A 21,116-nucleotide genomic window follows, 5' to 3' on the forward strand; every position below is an offset into this window, starting at 1 on the left:
TCAAATAATTTTATGCAATTTTTCTTGAATGTTATATATTTTTTTAAATTTTTATTGTTGGTTGTTCAAAACATTACACAGTTCTTGATATATCATATTTCACACTTTGATTCAAGTGGGTTATGAACTCCCATTTTTACCCCGTACACAGATTGCAGAATCACATGTTACACATCCATTGATTTACATGTTGCCATACTACTGTCTGTTGTATTCTGCTGCCTTTCCTATCCTCTACTATCCCCCCTCCCCTCCCCNTTTTAGCCCCTTTATCAAATATAAGATAGTTGTAGTTTTGTGGATTGGTTTCTGTGTCCTCTATTCTGTACCATTGGTCCACCCGCCTGTTTTGGTACCAGTACCATGATGTTTTTGTTACTATTGGTCTGTAGTATAGTTTGAAGTCTGGTATCGCTATACTGCCTGATTCACACTTCCTGCTTAGCATTGTTTTTGCTATTCTGGGTCTTTTATTTTTCCATATGAATTTCATGATTGCTTTCTCTATTTCTACAAGAAATGCTGGAAAAATATACCCTGTTCATGGATAGGCAGAACTAACATCATCAAAATGGCGATATTACCAAAAGTTCTCTATAGGTTTAATGCAATGCCAATCAAAATCCCAACGACATTTCTTGTAGAAATAGAGAAAGCAATCATGAATGTTATATTATTTGAAAAAAAAAGAGCTGGGGATGTACTCAGTGGTTGAGTACTTACCTAGGAAGGTCCTGTTGTCTCTCCCTACCAGGACTTAATTTTTCCCTCTAAAAGTAATTAAAATTAATTACAAAAATACTTTTAATATTTTCATAATCAGGTAAAGGTTACATGAAATAATCACATATCTGTTTTGGGGAAGTAAATTCTGGGTCAAAAAATGAGAACAGAAGTATTGCTGCTTTCTCAGGTGATGTGTTTCCCCTCTGGCCTTGTTATTGTCAAAGGGAGATGGGAACTTCAGTCTTCTTGTGGAACTGGTTTAAGTAGACCACCGTGAGAAATATGTTACTGACTTATGAGCTAGCCAAAGAAAATTTTGCTTTTATAAAGCTCATTTCATTTTCAATTGGTATATTTTAAAAAATTAAAACTCTTTTTATGATTAAGTAAACATTCATAAATTATTCAAATGCACATTATTTTCTCTTGAAAGGTGATTGGATCAAAGGGATCAATACCTATTATATTCATAACTGAACAACCCTATGAAGTTATAAAATATCTATTTCAATTTATTCAATTTTCTTCTTCATTGAAGTAAAAATTATTTTTCTACTATAGTTTTTGAAGGCCACTGAATAAATGTATATGTACAATGTAAAAACATCCACATAATAAAAAATTAACATAAAGAAAAGTTTACATTGCCTTCTGAAAAACATTTAGGAGTTTGCTATTGAAATCGAGGGGTCTTCTATTAGAGCCTGAGTACACCCTATATCTTAAAAACAAAACAAAATAAAACAAAACCCAAATTCAAGCTAGTTTTTTTTTTTCCCCCCATTAATTATCTTGGGTCTTGGGCAAAAATTCTTTAACTTTCACACTTCCCTAAGTACTCTAGTTAAAGAGCAAAACCCATCCCTGGTATCCCCTCCTTCAATCCCCACAAAGCAAATTAGCAAGTTCAGAAAGAGAAGGAGAAAACCAATGTAGTCAATTAAATGTTAAATAGTTTCAGGATTTAATGCTTGAACTGAAAGTTGACCAATGACCCAAATAAATTTGGGGCACATGCTTTTCCATCCCAAAGCTATCCAGATAAAGGCAGCTCACAACCTTCACATTACCTCCTCACAGCACATCATCCTATCATTGAATAATAGAAGACAAACACTGACCTAGTTTAGAAGTGCAGATGAAAAGAAAATGAAAACAGGATACACGACAATGGCAGGGAAACCATGGTAACTAGGAGAGAAGTCTGTTTTGCTTACTTTATTTTGGTCAGAATAATCAGCAAGCTGAGCCTTCAGCTCTGTAATCTCGCCTTCTAGCAGACGGATCACTTCTTCATAGTCCATTTCCATTCCATGGGCCTGCCTCTGCGCAGCTTCAGCAAGATGAATACGACTTCGCAGAGCCCTCGTTTCTTCCACTACAGCTTTGGCTTCCTGCAGATTTCAAAATTAATGTCATAAAAAAAAGTAGAAAATAGTTAAGGTGGTCTTCACAAAATATTTTCCTCATTCTGAAAGTTATACTTCCAAAACTTAATACACTTGTGTTCTTCACTTCTGCACTTGAAAATTAATATTCATATTATTTTATTATGTGGACTCAGTGCCTGGTCTTATACTCTTCCTTTGTTGAATTCTTGGAAAATTTTCAGTATGAAATTTCTTACTTTACACACCCTAGTTAACTTTTGGAAAATAAGGGAAGTTGAAAAGAATTGAAGATGGAAAATAGAAGAAAATGATTCCAGAGATGGGTTTTGCCATTTGACTCGAGCACTCAAGGAAGTCTGAAAGTTCAAATGATAAAATGAGGCTATTAACAAAACTCAAGGAGTGGGTCTGGGGTTGTAGCTCAGTGGTAGAGTGCTCACTTAGCATGTGTGAGGCCCTGGGTTTGATCCTCAGCACCACATAAAAATAAATAAATAAAACAGAGGTTTTGTGTTCATCTACAACTAAAAAAAAGAAAAAATTAACAAGAACAAAACTCAAGTAGGTAGTAGAGGGCACATGTTCTTAGAAGGCTCTTTCAGCTTCATTGGATGCTGCTGGGAGATTTATAGTCTTATAGCGTGGAGCTTCTTTGTGGACCAAGACCCAGGGCCCAAGGTTTTTTTCCTATACATTATTAGTCTGTTTTTTTTTTTTAAGCCCAAAGGTGTAATTTTGTTTAAGCCCAAAGGTGTAATTTTGTAGCAAAATCTGTAGAAGGCAATGTTCACAAGATAATTTTAAATACTGTTTTATCTCAAGTGTTTTGACTGTATTTTTTCATTTAATTTTTAGATCTACATTGGGAGGAAGGTATTATTCAAAAATTATTTCATACATAAGCAGAGATCTAGAGAAGGTATACATCCCATTCTAGGACACACAATAGTGCCAGAATTTTAGTCCAGAGTTGCTCTTGACTCCAACATCAACACTCTCCTTTCACCATTTCACTCTGCCTTTAAATGACAAAATAAACATAATGAAAATCCCCATTACACTAGTCTCTTAGGAAGAGGTCAGGGTGACCAGAAACACTCTCTTGAAATGTGCCTTGGGTCAAAGATCATTCTCCAGGACACCAATATAATTTAACGTGGCAGTTATAATACTGTAAACCATTTCTTTTTCTTTACTTGATGCAGAAATCTCTCTTCTCTGCAATGGAACTTTCTGCTCCAATTGCTATGGCTAATATTAAACTATGGCTATTTTAATTTTCTTGGAGCTGTTAAGAGGCACTTGCTTTTGTTTGAGCTTAAATACATTTGAAGTGCTGAGAGAGTTAGGAATGTGGACATATTCTTAAGGGTCAGTTTTTTACTCCTATATTCAGTAAGCACTTATTAAGGACTTAAGTGTCAGGTTTGAGGATAAGCAGTGAACAGTATAGACAGGATCCTCCCTCTTGCTCCTCAGAATTTGCATCCTAGTTCAGAGAGACAGACAGCAGGTTAGGGATTTTCAGTGCAGATTGCATTGAGGAGATGCTTGATCAGAGACTTGCAGAAGGGCTGGAGTCATGATTTCCCAAGGAGGAGCTTTCTGGGCAAAGGGAACAGTTTGTGCAACTGTCCTGAGATGGGACTGTGTTTTGCATCTTTGGAGAAGAGCAAGGAAGCTGGTGGATAAGAGATAGTGAGTAGTAAGAAAAAGGAAGAGAAGAGTAATGCAAAATTAAGAGCAGAATGGTGCCTGGACCATTTGTGGGGATGGGGTTGGAGTGGAAAGGCAGATCTTAAGGGGATTTATAAGCCATTATGAGGGCTTTGGTTTTACTCAGGGTGAGATGGGAAGTGATTGGAGGGTTTCGGGCAAAGAAGTAACCTGACCTGACTTATCTTAAGAGGATTACTTTCACTGCTATATTGAGACTAGACTGTAGGGGTGGGCAAGAGTGGAAGCAAAGAACAAGAAAGACAGGCAGAGCTAGCTGTGACTTGAACAGGGGCGACAGTAGCAGAGATGGTGTGAAGTGGTTAGATTCTAAATATCTTTGGAAGCAGGGTTAACAGGTTAGGTCATCAATAACATTTATTAGGTAGCTACTACATCTAGACAATCATGTTATGTGATAAAAACATAAAGAGGCAAAAGATCAGTCTTGCTCTGGCTAGCTTAAAACATCAGGCATGACTTGGCTACAAGGAGGAAGGGAAGAGGGTATGTTAGGCAAACAAAACAAAACAAGAACCTCCACCACAGCATAAAACAGAACTTGAACAGAAGAAGAGAGGCAAGAAGGCATGTGGCAAACTGGAGAAATGGTGCTGGATGTGTTTCCATTAGAGTAACAGATTCCTATAGGGGAATAATGATTTAAAAAATAAAAAAGTCTGGGGAGAGGGCTGGGGCTGTAGCTCACTGGCAGAGCACTTGCTTAACATGTGTGAGGCACTGGGTTCGATCCTCAGCACCACATGAAAATATAAATAAAAAAAGGCATGCTGTCCATCTATAACTATCAAAAAAATTAAAAAATAAAGGCTGGGGAGAGGGCAGGAAAGCATCAGGGGCTGGTGGAAATGGTATGACAGGCAAAGGAGTTTGAAGCTGGGGCAGCCTTGTTAGGAGAACGTGCATCAGAAAGTAACACTGGCAGCAGGTGCAGGATTGAGAGCTGTGGCCGACCAACCACACCCTGGCACAGAGAGCTTTATTTTCTCATATCTACAAGTAATTATCTCATAATAGAATGTACCCTTAGAAAGGAATATCTGGAAGGAAAGGGGCATCCATTTAGCCCACCACATGTCAGTTCAGTCTAGGAGATCAGGAAAGTCACCAGGGACACAGCTGGGTCAACTTCACACCAGACAGTCGCGGTGCACACAGGCGCTCACGGCTCAGTGAGCCAGCCCTGCTCTAAATGTCTTAACTGTCAGCTCAGCTAATCTGCACTGTGAGATGTGAGGTGTGTCGACTTCTCTCCTCGTTTTATACAAAGTACACTGAAGCACAGAAGGGTTAAGCAACTTACTCAGAATCACAAACACAATAAGTGACAGAGCTAGGACTTGAACTCATGCAGTCTAGTTACAAAGCTCATGTTCTTGGTCACTATGCCATACTACCTTGCAACTACAGAAAATGTTAAAATAAAAAAAATTGCTTATATGTGACAAGATCATCAGCGCCAGCCCTGAATTAGCTTAGGAAGTGGTCATTATAATAGACTCAAACACACCCAAGGTGCTACGCTGCTCCCCATTTTCCATTCAATCAAGCTAAAAAAAAAATTAAATAAATAAAATAAAGCCTCTGAAGTGAAATAGGAAGGGCAGAAAATTCACCATAGCTGCAATGAAGAATAACTAATTTGATGATTTGTCTCCTTCACACTCACTTCATGAAGCTTTTATTCCTCTATAAAAACAGCACTTTTATTTTTGTTCAAAGAATGCTAGTTAATTAAATGAAGAATCTGGATGGAATTTATATAGCCATTATAGCGCACTGATGGTAATACAGTGTGAAATGCAGTCGGGTGGTAAAAGATGCAGAGGTTTTGATGCTGAATAAATTCATGCCATTTCTTTTGTAAATGTATAACTGTCAGGCTGGTGAATGTGACCCCTTAGCAAAGTTCTAGCCCAATTCCCACTGAATGGCTGTTTAAAAGATTAGTGCATTGAAATGATGACTCTTAGAGGAAGCAGTAAAGAAAAGATAACAGCAGTATGCCGTATTTAGCAATACAGGATCACATCAATCCATTTTCTCTTTTCCTCCCAGGCTGTCTTCTAATAAATAACTGCAAAGCCCTCCTGTGTCAGTAACATTTGAGTCAGAATTCTCCCAGTAGCTCACCATGAGCCTGAAATCCCAATCAGGGCAAACTCTACCGTTGACTTACTGATGTACTTTGTATCAGGTAGAGTTTAATTCAGAGTACAAAGTTGATAATAAAAGAAAAACTAAGATATAAGAGTAAATCAGAGAAATCAACATAAGCATAAATTTGTAATACTAACTAGTATGAGCAAATGTGATAGAAAAGAATCCGGAATTATGAGGTAAAATCTTTGACTTTAATTTTTTCTTTGGTGACACTGAAGAAATGCCTTTACCTCACACTGTTCCTTTGTAAAATGAGGGTTTGCCACATCACAATTTCACAATGAACCTTAAAAGAAGATCAGACCAAATTCTTCTTTGTAAAGATAATTCAAACTAATGAAAAATCTTTGTAGGCTCTAAATACTTTGGTCTTAGCTATATGATTATGTTGGGATAAAGGACAGTATAGGCTCAGACAAAGGAGGGTATACTAAGGATTTTCTGCATATATCACTTTCTCCCATAAAGCAATGGGATCTATAATTAAAATAAATGAATGAATGAATTAACTGAAAAACAACAACGAACATTGAACTGGCAGTGCTCAATGGTAGAGTGCTTGTCTAGAATAAAAAAAAAAAAAAAACACTGGTTTCAGATGAACTTATCTAGGTCAGTAGCTTAAATTTGTGTCTTTTTTTTTTTTTTCTTTTTCATTTCCTGGCTGAAAATTCTCTAAGACTCAGTTTGCTCAGTTGTATAATGGGAAATAACACCTATCTTATAAGATCAGAACAACTCTTGCAAGCGGGTTAAAGAAACTATTGCAGTACTTTGTACAGTTTTTTTCCCCCTTTTTTCTTTACTACTTTGGAAAAACATACATAATCACCTTAGTGATCAGAGAGCCAAACTAGATAATTTAAAGGGTTTTCCTGAGGCATTCAATTAGTAATACCAGCTCTTGAACTTTAGAGAAGTTATTTGGAAATATAATTTGCACGTCTTTTTTAATGTTAGCAAAAGTTATGTAAAACCCTATCCTCTCTAGTTATGGGTCCTAACGGCTCCCTAAAGTAGAAGGAAAAAGCATTAACTGCACTTGCACATTTGTAATTAGGGTAGCACATCCACATCACTAACCTTATAAGTTCTGTAATTTTTAAGCTCATTAGTAAATCTTTCAAAATGTCAATGGCTGACAGGAGAAAAAGGAGACTGCAAAGATATGCTTTAGTGTAATGTAACTTATGCTACCGAGCCCTAAAGAATACTTCTCTTATCAGCTTCCGACATCCACTCACTGGAAAACCTTTCTAGGTCTTAGACCTCTTACAGCTTGTAAAAAAGATTAAGGGTCACTGCAGGAAGAATGTTGTTGGATGAGAAGTGTTTAAAAGCAAGTTATATCTAGTTTCCTTAATTTGTATATCTGATTTATTAAACTATGAATAAATATAACTCTCAAACAATGATCTTAAAATACTTTGCAGATAGATTCATAAATGAATTTACAACTCGCCCCTTAAGTATAGATGTATTGGGGGAAGTATTTGATTTACAGCATTTTTTTTTATACATCTTTGAGATGTGCTCTCCACTTTCTCTTTCCTCGCTCCTTCTCCATGGATACATCCAAGCCTCCCATTCCACTTCCTCACTCGAGCAGTCATTAAGCACTGACAATGTAATCTGCCACTAGGTTACCTTCACCACTTCATGCTTGGGCACTGTGAAAACCACATAAGTGATCACCCTGGCTGCTGTGTTCTGCAGTGTAACGTACTCGGCAGAATTCTGGAGGATCGATTTTGATTTTCCTAAAATATTCCTCAAGTCCCACCTTAGACAGCAAACCTAAGTACATGGCACACAATAAAATATACCCTCAGTCTCCATACTTCAAATTTCTCCCTAACCTATTCCAAATCAACCCTTCTAGCACTTGTACTCTCCACTCTCTTACCTGATTACCATATCCAAGTGCATGGATTTAACACATTTCCCAGATTAGGCTCTCCTTCCTCCAAGATGCTTTTGATCACGGCATTCCACTATGTGTAAACTCTTTCCCCTTCATCTACTTCTCAGCTGTTCCTCAGATTTCACCTCTTCTCTTCTTTCCACCTACCTTAGTGTAAACATCTTCTCCTCTTTTTTAATCTTTTATAATATCTGTTCTTCATATTTACCTACATATTGCTATCTTGAACTATCCTTACAATATTTTATTGACTAACTTTTTAAAAATCAAAGGGTCTTGACTGCCAAGTAGAACACAAGCTGTCTGAGAATAAAAACTCAATGTATTCCTAGGCATGAGACCAGAGATCTTGAGCCTACAGAAGAAAATGTAGGCCCAATTCTCCATCATGGTGGCTTAGGACCTAACTTCCTCAGCAAGACTCCTAGTGTGCAAAAAAGTAAAATCAAGAATCAATAAATGGGGGGCTGGGGTTGTGGCTCAGTGGTAGAGTGCTCGCCTAGTGCGTGTGAGGCCCTGGGTTCAATCCTCAGCATCACATAAAAATAAATAAAATAAAGGCATTGTGTGCAATCACACTTAAAAAATAAATAAAAATATATAAAAAAAGAATCAATAAATGGGATGGTACCAAATTAAAAAGCTTCTTCACAGCAAAGGAAACAATCAAGAATGTGAAGAGAGAGCTTACAGAATGGGAGAGAAATCTTTGCCACATGCACCTGAGATAGAGCATTAATCTCCAGGTTATACAAAGAACACAAAAACTTATCAAAAAACAAATAACCCAATGAAAAAATGGGCTAAGGAACTGAACAGGCACTTCACAGGAGAAATACAAATGGTCAACAAATATGTGAAAATATATTCAACATCTCTAGCAATTAGATAAATTCATCTCCCTCCTGTATGAATGGCAATTATCAAGAATAAAAGTAACAATAAATGTTGGCAAGGATGTTGGGAGGGAAGGTACACTCACTCACACATTGCTGGTGAGACTGTAAATTGGTGCAACTACTCTGGAAAGCAGTATGGAGATTCCTCAGAAAACGAATGGAACCATCGTTGGACCAGTTATCTCATTCCTTAGTATATACCCAAAGGACTTAAAATAAGCATACTATGGTGATGTAGCCACATCAAATGTTTACAGCAGCTCAATTTACAGTAGCTAAGCTATGGAACCAATCTAGGTGTCCTTCAAAAGATGAATGGATAAAGAAAATGTGGTATGTATTCATAATGGAACATTACTCAGCCATAAAGAAGAATGAAATTATGGCATTTGCTGGTAAATGGATGGAACTGGAGACTATTTTGTTAAATGAACTAAGCCAATCCCCCAAATCCAAAGCCCCAATGTTCTCTCTAATATGCAGATGCTAACATGTAATAAGCTGGGGGATGGGGCAGGAAGAATAGAAAGTCATTGGATTAGACAAAGGGGAATGAAGGGAAGGGATAGGGGATGGGAACAGGAAAGACAGTAGAATGAATCGAATATAACTTTCTTTGGTTTATGCATGAATACACAACTGGTATCATTCCATATCATGCACAACCACAAAAATTGAATCCTAATTAGAATAAGTTAATACTCCGTGTATGTATCATATGACAAAATATACTCTACTGTCATGTACATCTACACAGAACAACCACAACAAAAACCACAATGTACTATGAACAGGTGCTCCACTTAACCTAAAAATGATATATAATCTAGTAGACAAACCATGAAAAGGGCTATTTTGCTTTTCATATATAATGATTGCCTTAGAGAATTTGATTAAGCAAGAAGCTTTCATAGGAAATTCCTTCATAACAGGTTTCAATTTTAGAAGAATATTAGAACTACATTTCATTTAAATAATTACAACTGAAATGTTATTACCATGCTATGAGAAACATCATACAATGAAAAACATTTTTTTAAATATTTTGTTTAGATATAAATTTTAAGAATCCTTTTATTTATCAGGCAAATGAAATTACATGGAAACTTATTTATCAAGTAAATGAAATTACATAAAAACAAAGTGAAGCAAATACCAAAGCTGAAACAAAACAGTCATATTTAATTTACAACTTTGTTTCTAGTTTTTTCATTAAATATGTATGATTTTAAAAGTATGCAGGTTAGTTTATATTTCCTTAAAACTTACAATTTTCTAACATGCACATGCTTTCAAGGACTACATGCAGGTCCTGTTGACCCCACCCAATTGTGGATCCCACAATTTATGTAGTAACATTTCTTTGTAAAGTGTGTAATAATGATAGTCAATCTGCGAGTTCAAGAAACAAGGATTTCACTAGTTTGTATCAAAACAAAACAAACAAAACAGTCCTCACTTTGGAAATGAAGATTTGGTTAATCTTTCTTTCTGGAGGAAAAGCAGGTCAATCAAATTATAATTAGCTCTAATTAACCCTCCCAAGAGCAGTCAACTTTTTAACCTGCAGCCACTTCACTTTCCAAAAAGTGCAAAATTGATTTCTGCCTCTAAACATAAAAGAAAATCAAAGAAACAATTTTCAGTCTCCTTTATAAACAGAAGTCCCTAATGAAGGACAGACATGTAAATACATCTAGCTGGTAAATTCCATCCGGTGAAACTTTTTCTGAATCACAGAAATGAGCTATACCGTGGTTCAATGAAGATAATTTACACTCTGATTTAAAAGAAAGTTTCAAATAGTGTAAATCTTCTTTTGGGTATCAGAAATAAAATCTTTACTTTAGATATTAAATATTTAGAATCCATCTGAAGCTTAAGATTTAAGGTAGAGCTGTCTTCAAAACAGAAATGGGTTAGTTCCAAATTAACTTTTAAGAATTTAATTTAAAAAAGAATTTAATTTAAATGAAATCAAGATTTTACCAAATTTTGTTTTGGACAAACTTGACTAAGAATTGTAAATTGAAAGCTAGGTATGAAAAGATCTAAATAACAAGATTCTTAAGCTGATTTGGAAGAATGAATAAATGAGAATAGGTAAGGAAAACCAACTAGAACAAATAAAGGAAGAACAAGGTAGGGCATGTCTCAAGGATTTAAGGTATATATAAAGCTACAATAGTTGGTACTGACCAAAGAAGAGCTAGATAAAACAGCCATTCGCCCAATAAATATTTATTTGAGGTGCAACTAGAATGATCAACTAGTCCCAAACTGATCCCATATTATGTAAGAATTTAGTCATAATAATGGTGATGCCACAGAATAAGTGGTTGCTACAACAAACCATTTGGGAAAATGTGCAAAATGTAGACTTTCATCTCATAGAACATATCAAACAAATACGCTCTTAGATGAGTTAAATAAAGATGTACGTGCGTGTCGGGAAGCTTGATAAATATATATCTGAAATATGGCTAGGAATAAACCTTTCCAGTTATAAAAAAGGAGATATCATAAAAATACAAATTTGACAACATAAAACCACCTATGCTTAAAAAAGTTAGAAAAATCAGAAAAGTAATTTGCATGCTGGATAAAATATTTCCCCCAGAGTCGATGTAAACAGGATTAATAACTTTGCAATGTAAAACTATCTCATAAAATGATGTGAGGAAAGGGGAAAACAGTGGTTGAGAATACAGGAAGAAGCAGGAGTGGGAAGGGATGCAGAGAAGATGAGGGGCACGTGGCAAGAGTGGCACACCATCACTAGTAATCACATCAGGAAATTGGATGCCTTCCGTACTGAGGAATGTGATGGAATTCATAATCTGCTTTGAAATCCACAGTCACAGGCAATGTTTTGATATCTAACATGGATGACAGTGAATCGAAGTCTAATATTTTCAAATAGAGTGTATATTATTTTCAAATTTATTTATGTGGGGCTAGTCATGATTAGAGCAGTCTTGTTTTGAACTCTAAAATAGTCGGTGAATAAATCATTAATACAAATGTCATGAGTCCCATATTGAAGTAAGTGCACTGAAAGTGTTTCTTACACAGTCAACTGCCAAGATAAGGGTTTTATAGTATCAGCTGCCTTATCACTACTTCCTCCTTGGGTAAAATTTACTAGTTTGCCAAACTAATACATATTGCTGCAACATTCAAAAGCGAAATGTTTGGCATCTACATTGATGTTTAAAATATACTTTAAAAGGTGCTTGCATAACAACTGACTATTGGAATTTTAGAGATGTGTATTTGCTTGACATTAATTAAAGAAAGAAAATCATAGGGAGTAAGTCCACTTTTGTATAAAAATATGCCTCTAACAACTCACCAGCTACAAAATACTTATTATGAAATGCTTTCTAGCCAATGATGTTTTTGCTTGATTTTTCTTTTTTCTTAATATATTGAAAGCTCCTGGTAGATTGTATATCATGGCAAATAGCATGAGAGAGAGACTGCATGAGAGGGAGTGATCACATAGAGAGACAGGATCTCAGGAGAACTTCCAAGGGCACACCCAGTAAATTTAAGCCCTTTCCACTTTTTAATGTTTCTATTATTACATATTAACATCTCCACACTGAGGACCAACACATAAATCTTTGGGGGAGATTCTCAGACATATAGAGACCACAGCCACAGCTTGGTCTGCCAGTGCTTGCTTAGAATGGTATGTTCACCCCCAGAGAATCACTAGGTATAGCTGGTGTCTGTGCAAACAGGAATGCCAAGTGGGCTGCCCCAAGGCTATGTCCTCCTGTTTCTCTTTGAAGCAAGCTTTCTTTACCTTAGGCAGTTTCTTGGGCAGAGTCTAATGGTGGAAAATAGAGGAATCATTTGCTGAATCACAAAAAGGAAATTAATATTGAAAAATAAATCCAAACAAGTTTGCTTAATAAGTTTCTCCAATCAGATTACTGTCTAACATTATAAGAGTATTTTTTCCCCTTTTAAAACAATCTTTTAAGATAATTGTAGATTCACAGGGGCAGTTGTAGGAAATAACACAGAGAGGTCTATGTTTTCTTCATCCAGTCTCCCCCAAAGGTTACATTTTTCATTAATATAATAGAACATCACAACCAGGAAATTGACATGGAGACAATACATGAATTTTATTCAGATTTAATGGTTTTTATATACACATCAATTAAAAAAAACAACCTGTGAATATATACACTATGTATGGATCTCAAGGCAATTATGCAGAATGAAAAAGAACCAATTTCCCAAAAGTAACATATTGTATGATTCCATTCAAATAACATTTTTGAAAAGACAAAATTACAGAGATAGAGAATAGATTAGTGGTTACCAGGCATTAGGAGAGCAGGTGGAAGGAGGAATCAATGGCTTCAAAACATTAGCATGAGGGATCTTTGTAAAGAAGATTTTAAGTGAAAAGTAATAGTTGACATTCTGAGGCCAGGGACATTTTACAGTAGCATGTTTTTGGAACAGAAAAGATTGATAAGACAAGTATATGTATTTTTCTTCTTTTTCCCCTCTAAAAATCAGATGGCATCTTAGAATACCTACTAATACTATGATGAAAAAAAAAAAAAACTACTAAAATTCAGATCCTTAAAGAAGCATTTAGAAGGGAGTAGGCAGTCACATCAATTCGAAAAATTAGAAGCTTCACTGTTTAATAAACCCCAAAGAATACAATCTCTCAAAGTGGAAAAAAATGTGAATACTTCTTGGATAATCACTTATTACCAATGTTCCTCTTAAAGACATACATAATTTGGTCATAAAGTTTCTTTGGTGCTTCATCCATAAACTACAATAGCTCACCTGTCAGTTGTATCAGCTATTTCTATGTTTATGTTCAAACTTGACTTTCCACGGAGAAGCCTGTGTTGATCTGACCTTATACTTCATACCCTCCTCAAGCATTCAACCCAGTCTTTGCACTGGGGGGGCCAACTATAACTCGGCTTATCTGAACCTGGAGAAGTTGCCAAAGGAACAATTTCCCAAGTTTCTTTAGGGCAAAGACTGGTTCAGACAAGCTAAATAGTTTGGCTTTGGATTGCTCATCAATTCATTGCTGCCTGAGGTCATAACACCTTGCTGAAAGAAACTTTAAAAACAACTTAAGTGTGAGAGTAGGTTTTAGAAAGATGTTGATCAAAGGAAGTTGCTGTTCCTTTTTAACATGGCCTATGCCTGTTAAAAGTTGTTAGAACTTGAAGAAAAAATAACAACAAGTATAACTTCATGGGAAATTGTGCTGATTATAAAAGAGTAAGGCTGGATTATTTTGTAAGGCATAAAAACTCATAAAAAATACTTAGAGAACAGTACAGCTAGTTTGTAATAAAATGGTATATACATATTCTGTAGCTCTTCCTGGTTTAACAACAATGGACTTGACCTTTCCAGTGAAAGAGGATTTCTTCATTTTATTCGTTGCTTTTTCTTAATTTCTTTTCTTCCTCTCCCTTTCTTTCTCCTATTCCCCTTTTCTCCCTTTTTTCATTCCTCACTGGTTTCTTTTCAAGTCACTCCACTAAATAAAGGTAAATGAATTTCTATAATTTAAAACAGTATATGAACTTGTTAAAAGGGAAACTATTCTTTTTTTAGAATCAGGTCATTATCTTACAATAATCTGATTAAAGTTTAAAAGTAAGTGAATAAAAGATATCTGATTGTGTTCTCTTCTCCCCTTGGAAGCAACTGGTAACCAGTGGGCAATCATCATTTCAACTGATTGAAAATCAATATGGTGGTATGTTAATAATTAGGTTACCTGTGTGTTACAGTTGGATCTGAAATGTCCTCAAAGGCTCATGTGTTGAAGGCTTGATCCTCAGCTGGTGGTGGTATAGGGCGGTGGAAGAAACTAGGAGGCGGGGCCTTATAGGAGGCAATAGCTCACTGTCAGGGTGGGCATGCCTTTGAAGGGTTTTCTTTGTCCCTGGAATCTCCACCTTCTGATTCCCAGGCATTATAAGGTGAATAGCTTTGCTCTACCATTTGCTCTTCACCATGATGTTTGGTCTCACTGAGGCCCAAAGCAATGGGGCCAAGAGTCCGTGGACTGAAACTTCTGAAACTATAAGCCAAAATAAATCTTTCCTCCTTTAAGTTGATTTCCCCTGGTATTTTGTCACAGTGATGGAAACATATAAATCCTTTAAACACATCCTATGTGTTTAAAGGATTTATATGTTGTCATCATTGGCATTATAGTGACTTGATGTCAAGATCTTCAAAAGGATACTAAATCAAAGGGCAGAAACTGTTACATTTTTATTCAGCTCAAATTTCTGGTTCTTGAAAGTTTTTTAGAGAAGAATTATACACACCACTTGTAATTAAAAAAAAAACTCAATGATTGTTAGAAAAGAAATATTCTTTAATAAAACAGAAAAGTAGTATTTTCACTAAGGCACAGAAACACTATAATTAATGTAGGTTTGAGCACGTGCAGTGGCGAATTCCTGTAATCCCAGCAGCTGGGGAGGCTGAGGTAGGAGGATCTCGAGTTCAAAGCCAGCCTTAGCAAAAGTGAGGCAACTCAGTGAGACCCTGTCTCTAAATAAAAATAAAATAGGGCTGGGGATGTGGCTCAGTGGTTGATTGCCCCTGAGATCAATCCCCAGTACCAAACAAACAAAAAAGAAGGTCTGTACTACCAAAATTCCATTAATGGAGTAATAGAATTTTACATGCATATGAGAAGCTGAATAGTATGTAGGTAATATAATTTAAAAATAGATAGTTTTAGTATTCTTTAGAATAGGTTACTTTTTATTCTGTTTCTGAAATTAATAGTGTTTTAGTATGTACATATGTGGGTTTATATATTTTTAAGTACTTTTACTAAAACTAGAAACTATACATTAAAAACTACCACAAGTCAACACATTTTTAGCCTCAATCACATTTATATTTTGTTAAGTGTATCACTACAGACTCTTCAGAGATTAAATTACCAAGCTTTCTGCTCTACTTATTAAATACCATTCTATCATTGTTAAATTTGGCTGACTATCCTATGTTACCTTTTACATAAATGCCATTGGCATATTCCCATTATCACTGCCTGGCTAAATCCTCCTGGCATTATCACTGCCTGGCTAAATTTTGATTCAGTAGGTTTGATGTGAGACATAAGACTCTGCATTTCTAAGTTTCAAGTGTTGTTGGTCTACAGCTGCTGTTACTGATCACCTTTTCAATAGCAAGGATTTGGAGTTCTAGATCAGCATTGTCTAGACATGGTGGTCACTCGTTGTATGTAGCTACAAAGCCATCTGAAATAGAGATATCTGACCAAGAACCTGAATTTTGAATTTAATTTTAATTGGCATGCATTTAAATTTTAAAAACTAAAGAAGCATAAAATATTTTTTCACTTACCAAAACTTTATTGTTTCAGTAGGACTATATTTTATTTTAAACAACAGCACAATTTAAAATATTATTATTGAACTATATGTCTGTGTCAGGCATGAGTCATTTGAGTAGTATACATGAATATACAATGGTCTGGTTAGTGTCAATAAATTAATTTAAATTTTTTCAAGTTAAAAATTGTGCACCAATGTATACACACAGTGTGCGTATCTGAATATTTTATTCAGATAACATGAGTCAATAAATTTATTTAAAATTTTTCAAGTTAAAAATTCTATACTTGGGCTGGGGTTGTGGCTCACTGGCAGAACGCTTGCCTCGCACATGTGAGGCACTAGGTTCAATCCTCAGCACCACATAAAAACAAATGAACAGAATAAAAATATTGTTTCCATGTGTAACTGAAAAATATTTTTAAAAATTATACACCAATGTATACACACAGTGTGCCTATCTGAATATTTTATTCAGATAGCATAAGCTACAGTGATTCTATGTATAGCATAGCTGATAAGTTAACTGAAATGTTTCTAATTTTTATTAGACTACAATTAAATTTTTTTTTCTGTTTGGTTCAAAATTTGTCCATAAAAGTATGCATAGACCAATTTCTAGATTTAAAATGAAGACATTCTACTAGTATAAAATGAAGTGAAGATGAATTGGCTAGACATAATCAGGGCGATAAAAAGAGAATACACTGTGTCGCATAGTTTATGATGAATGTACATGCAATCTGCAAAGCCATTTGCTGTGTAAGAAATATTTAATATACTTTATACATAAATATATAAGACATAAAATTGGGCCATATGAAGAAACATTTCTGCAACTGTACGGTGAATTTCATAGGAAACTTCCTCTTAACAATGAAGAAAGAATCAAGGAAACTAGTCATCTGAAGGCAGAAGTAAATGCACAACACTGTAATTTGGCCAACTATAAAATGGCTTGGATTTTTGTACAAAAGAGTAAGTCATTTGTAGATGGAGATGGTAATTTCAGTTATGATAAAGATACCAGGAAAGGTAGCTTAAAAAATGAAAAATATTCAAATAAGTCACAAAGCAAATGCAATAGACTGTAGGAACTTTCTAACAATATAAATGATGAATTGATTCAAAATTTGAAAAGATACTTTTTTTTCAGCTGAAGCTGATCCATATAATATAAGAGACACTACCTGATTCAGACTTCATGCATGTGTTGTTTCAAAGGACTTCCTAATTTATGATGAAATGCTGTTGATTTGCAGTCTTGAAAAAAATCACACTTGCAGTGTAGATATTTTTAACTTATATCTGTCAAAGAACAGTTTCAGCTAGATAATGAAAAGAAAGTTTTTATCATGATAGACGGTGTTACAGCTATGTTGGATAAAAAAATTTGGATCTGACATTTCAAACAAGAGACTTTTCTTTATTGCTTTATTCCACTGTATGATACATACTAAAAATATTTGTCCTCAATCTTTTGAAGCTGATTGTATGAAAAGTTTCATGAATAAAGTTACAGACACTATTTAGGGTATGTGTGTAAATTCTGAGTCACCATAGTAATAGTAAAAAATTCGCAAATAATTAATGTAATGATTCTTTGTTCGCCAATGCTAGTTGACTGAATTGTACAAGAATTTTTACAAAGACATGCTGTATTTTTAACTCCAATTCAAAATTTTCTTAAAACAAAAGGAATGCATGCTTAATATTTAATAATCAAAGACAAAAAATGTCAGTGTGATTTACATTTTCTCTTCAGTATCACATTGCATGTGAATGTGATATATGTGAAACTCAAAAAGAAAAAATGAAAAAGAAAAAAGAAAGTTTACTTGTGAAGCTAGACAAGTATAAAAATTTACACTATCTGAAACTTTTCATAATATAAAAATTATTTTAACACGTATCAATATATATATTTTAATTATTGCTAGGATTATATATTTTGGCTACAAAAATTAAAACATTTTTGAAATATGCATTGTTGATAAATGCTACATGTAGAGTTGCTTTTAGTATATATAATATCCCTTGAATTTGATGCTAATAATGCTGAATTGATAGGGACTAGTGAATAAACTAAATTTAACAGATGCAGGTGTTAAATGATTTTGCTTAAAGACAAATCATCCTAACAAACTAAAATAGTTTTATCTGTGTGGATGTAAATATTAAAAGGAAAATGTTTGGTATCAAATTCACTTATCAGAAACTATTAAAGTAAATTTGGAACATTTTGTGTATGTGAATCTACTTTTCCAACCCTAAATTTTATTAAATCAAAACACAAATCCAGTGTTTCCAAATGAAAATCTAGTCTAAAAATTGAGGTGTGCTATAAATGTAAAATAACCTTAGATTTCAAAGATACAATGGGAAAAAGAATATATAAAATCTAAATTTTAATATTATTGCATGCTAAAATGATATTTTATGATATAATGGATTAGATAAAATATATTTAATTTCAGTTCTTTCTTTTTACTTCTTTAAAAGTGCGGGTACTTTAGAAAGTTTCATTAAATTTCTACTTGACACCGCTGTCGTTAAATTTCATTAAATTTCTACTTGACACTGCTGTCATCTCATCTTCAGTTACTTCCCAATCTGCTCTCAATTTAATCTTTCATTGTTCATTCATCCCTTCATTCATTTCCTAAATGTCTGAGTACCTACTCATTGCCAGTCACTGCTTTAGACTGAATTCAGAGAACAAGTTGAAGATAGCTGCCCTCAGGTAATTCACCCTTGAGTTGGGGGGATATTGACAAAGGGCAAAACAGAAAAAGTAAATTATATGATTAAAGAAAGCAATCAGCAATACCCAAACACTCCTCTACCACAGTGAGGATCGAAATGCTGGGTGAGAAGAGTTCAGAGAGGAGGTAACTGGAGCAAGAGAACAGTGAGAAATGAGGACAGATGGCAGATCATGGAAGCCCTCGGAGGCTTTGACGTTAATTTGAGGCATCTACATGCAGTATTTTTGGCTTTTTCTCTAAGAATTACTATGAAGGAAAGTCCTGGAGAATCCTAATTTGTGTTTTAAAAGGATATCTCCAGCTGCTCTTCTCTAATTAACCTACTGGGGGAAGTGCAGAAGCAAGACCATGTAGCAGGAAGTTATAACAAGGTAGGAAAGGATGATGCCTAAGCCCAGTAATGAAAGTGGTTGAAAGTGGTAAAATAGTGTAATTTTTAAAAATTCTACTGCCCCCTAATTCTGTAGGGTCAACAAGTTGGATATGGAGTATGAAAGAGCGGGTTAGATGAGAACTATAGTTTACTATTATTTTTTTCAACTTGTCAAATCTCTTCCACGGTAGCGGATTGTCTAGAATTTTACATCATCATTCTCATACCTGTATGCTTCAGCCCCAACATATCAACTAACATGTCATTTCCTGACATCTTCATCTATTTCCCTTATGTTCCTGGTCCTTTAATAATGATAATGAGGAGGACAATGATGGTAAAAGAAAGCATATCAAAACTATTATTTTTCAAGGATCTAATTCCTGACAGATTTAGGCTCTTAACTTTCAAGTCCTATGAATAAATTATAAGGAAGATAGGATTATTACTTTTTGAGACATGAAAACAGGAACATATTAACAAATAGTATAAAGTTAGCATACAAAGAAGGCCTATTTTGATTCTAAGGATAAGCTTTTCTCTTTTATACCATGATTCCTATGCCATTTCCTTTGCATGGAATACTTTCTCCTTTCTTTGTGTGGCCCAGTCCATATGCTACCCTATCTATGAAAAGTCCCCTTATCCCTTATCCAGCATTTTGGTTTGGATATGAAGTGTCCCCCAAAAGCTCCTGAGTTAATGCAGGAATGTACAGCAGTGAAACGAGTGAATAATCAGAGCTGTAATCAAATCAGTCCACCCTAGTTTGAATGGACTAACTGGAGGGAAAATGCAGGCAGGAGGGGCATGGCTGGAAGAGGTGGGTCACTGGGGGCATGCTCTAAAAGGATTCATCTTCTCTGGAGCCCCTTCCCTTTCTTTCTCTGCTTCCTGGCCACTGTGAATGGAACAGTGCTCCTCCACCATGCCCTTCCACCATGATATCATTCTACCTCACTTCGAGCACAGACCAATGGATTCCACCAACATGAAGTAAATGTCTGAACCTGTGAGCCAAAATAAATGTTCCCTGCTCTAAGTTGTTCTTGTCAGGTATTTTGGTCATAGCTACATAAAGTTGAATAACATAGCCAGAATTACACTTTCTTCCTCTAAATTATATGGTAAAAGACAAATTAATTTCATCTTTTAAGATTTCTTCTATTATTTATGACAATCATAATAGTTAATATTTGAGTGTTTCCTATGTGAGATATACATAATATACTATGTATATTGTATCACTCAATACTTCTAACACTCTTGGAAAGGATCCTATTATCACACTCATTTTTATAGATGAGGAAAATGAGGCTTAGAAAGGTGAAGTGATTTGCTAACGGTTAAAAGATAAAAGGAAGGATTAGGAGGATACAAACCTGCATGGTCAAATTCCCAAACCCATTATCTACTACACTCATCCATGTACCAATTCATTGTTCAGCACAAGAGTCTCTCTCACCTGTTCATATATTTTCATCTGTATCCCATTTTTTCCCTATTGAAGCCTATTTAATTCTGGTGCATATTATTTATTGATGTGGATCTAACCTTTATTATTATTTTTTTAATAACAGAAACTAGTCCCTACAGAGAAATAAATACAGGAAGGTCTCATGTGGAAAAAGTAAGTATTACTAGAAAAGGAAAATACAACTGCTGTTTTTCTTTAGATTTATATCTTTTATATATATATGTATATATATATATATATATATATATATATATATATATATAT

General features: G+C 34.9%; 1 protein-coding gene across 3 annotated transcripts in view; it reads right to left on the reverse strand.

Moving 5' to 3' along the window:
* Stxbp4 (syntaxin binding protein 4) overlaps nucleotides 1-21,116 on the reverse strand; it is a 155,948-nt gene that overhangs the window by 73,879 nt on the left and 60,953 nt on the right. For all 3 annotated transcript variants that reach the window (XM_048788698.1, XM_015495449.2, XM_048788692.1), the window contains exon 12: nucleotides 1,944-2,120. In XM_048788698.1, coding sequence (XP_048644655.1) covers nucleotides 1,944-2,120 — 177 coding nt within the window. The remainder of the gene's footprint in view (nucleotides 1-1,943; nucleotides 2,121-21,116) is intronic.

The sequence above is a fragment of the Marmota marmota genome, unplaced genomic scaffold (genome assembly GCF_001458135.2).
Source record: "Marmota marmota marmota unplaced genomic scaffold, marMar, whole genome shotgun sequence".
Lineage (NCBI taxonomy): Eukaryota > Metazoa > Chordata > Mammalia > Rodentia > Sciuridae > Marmota > Marmota marmota.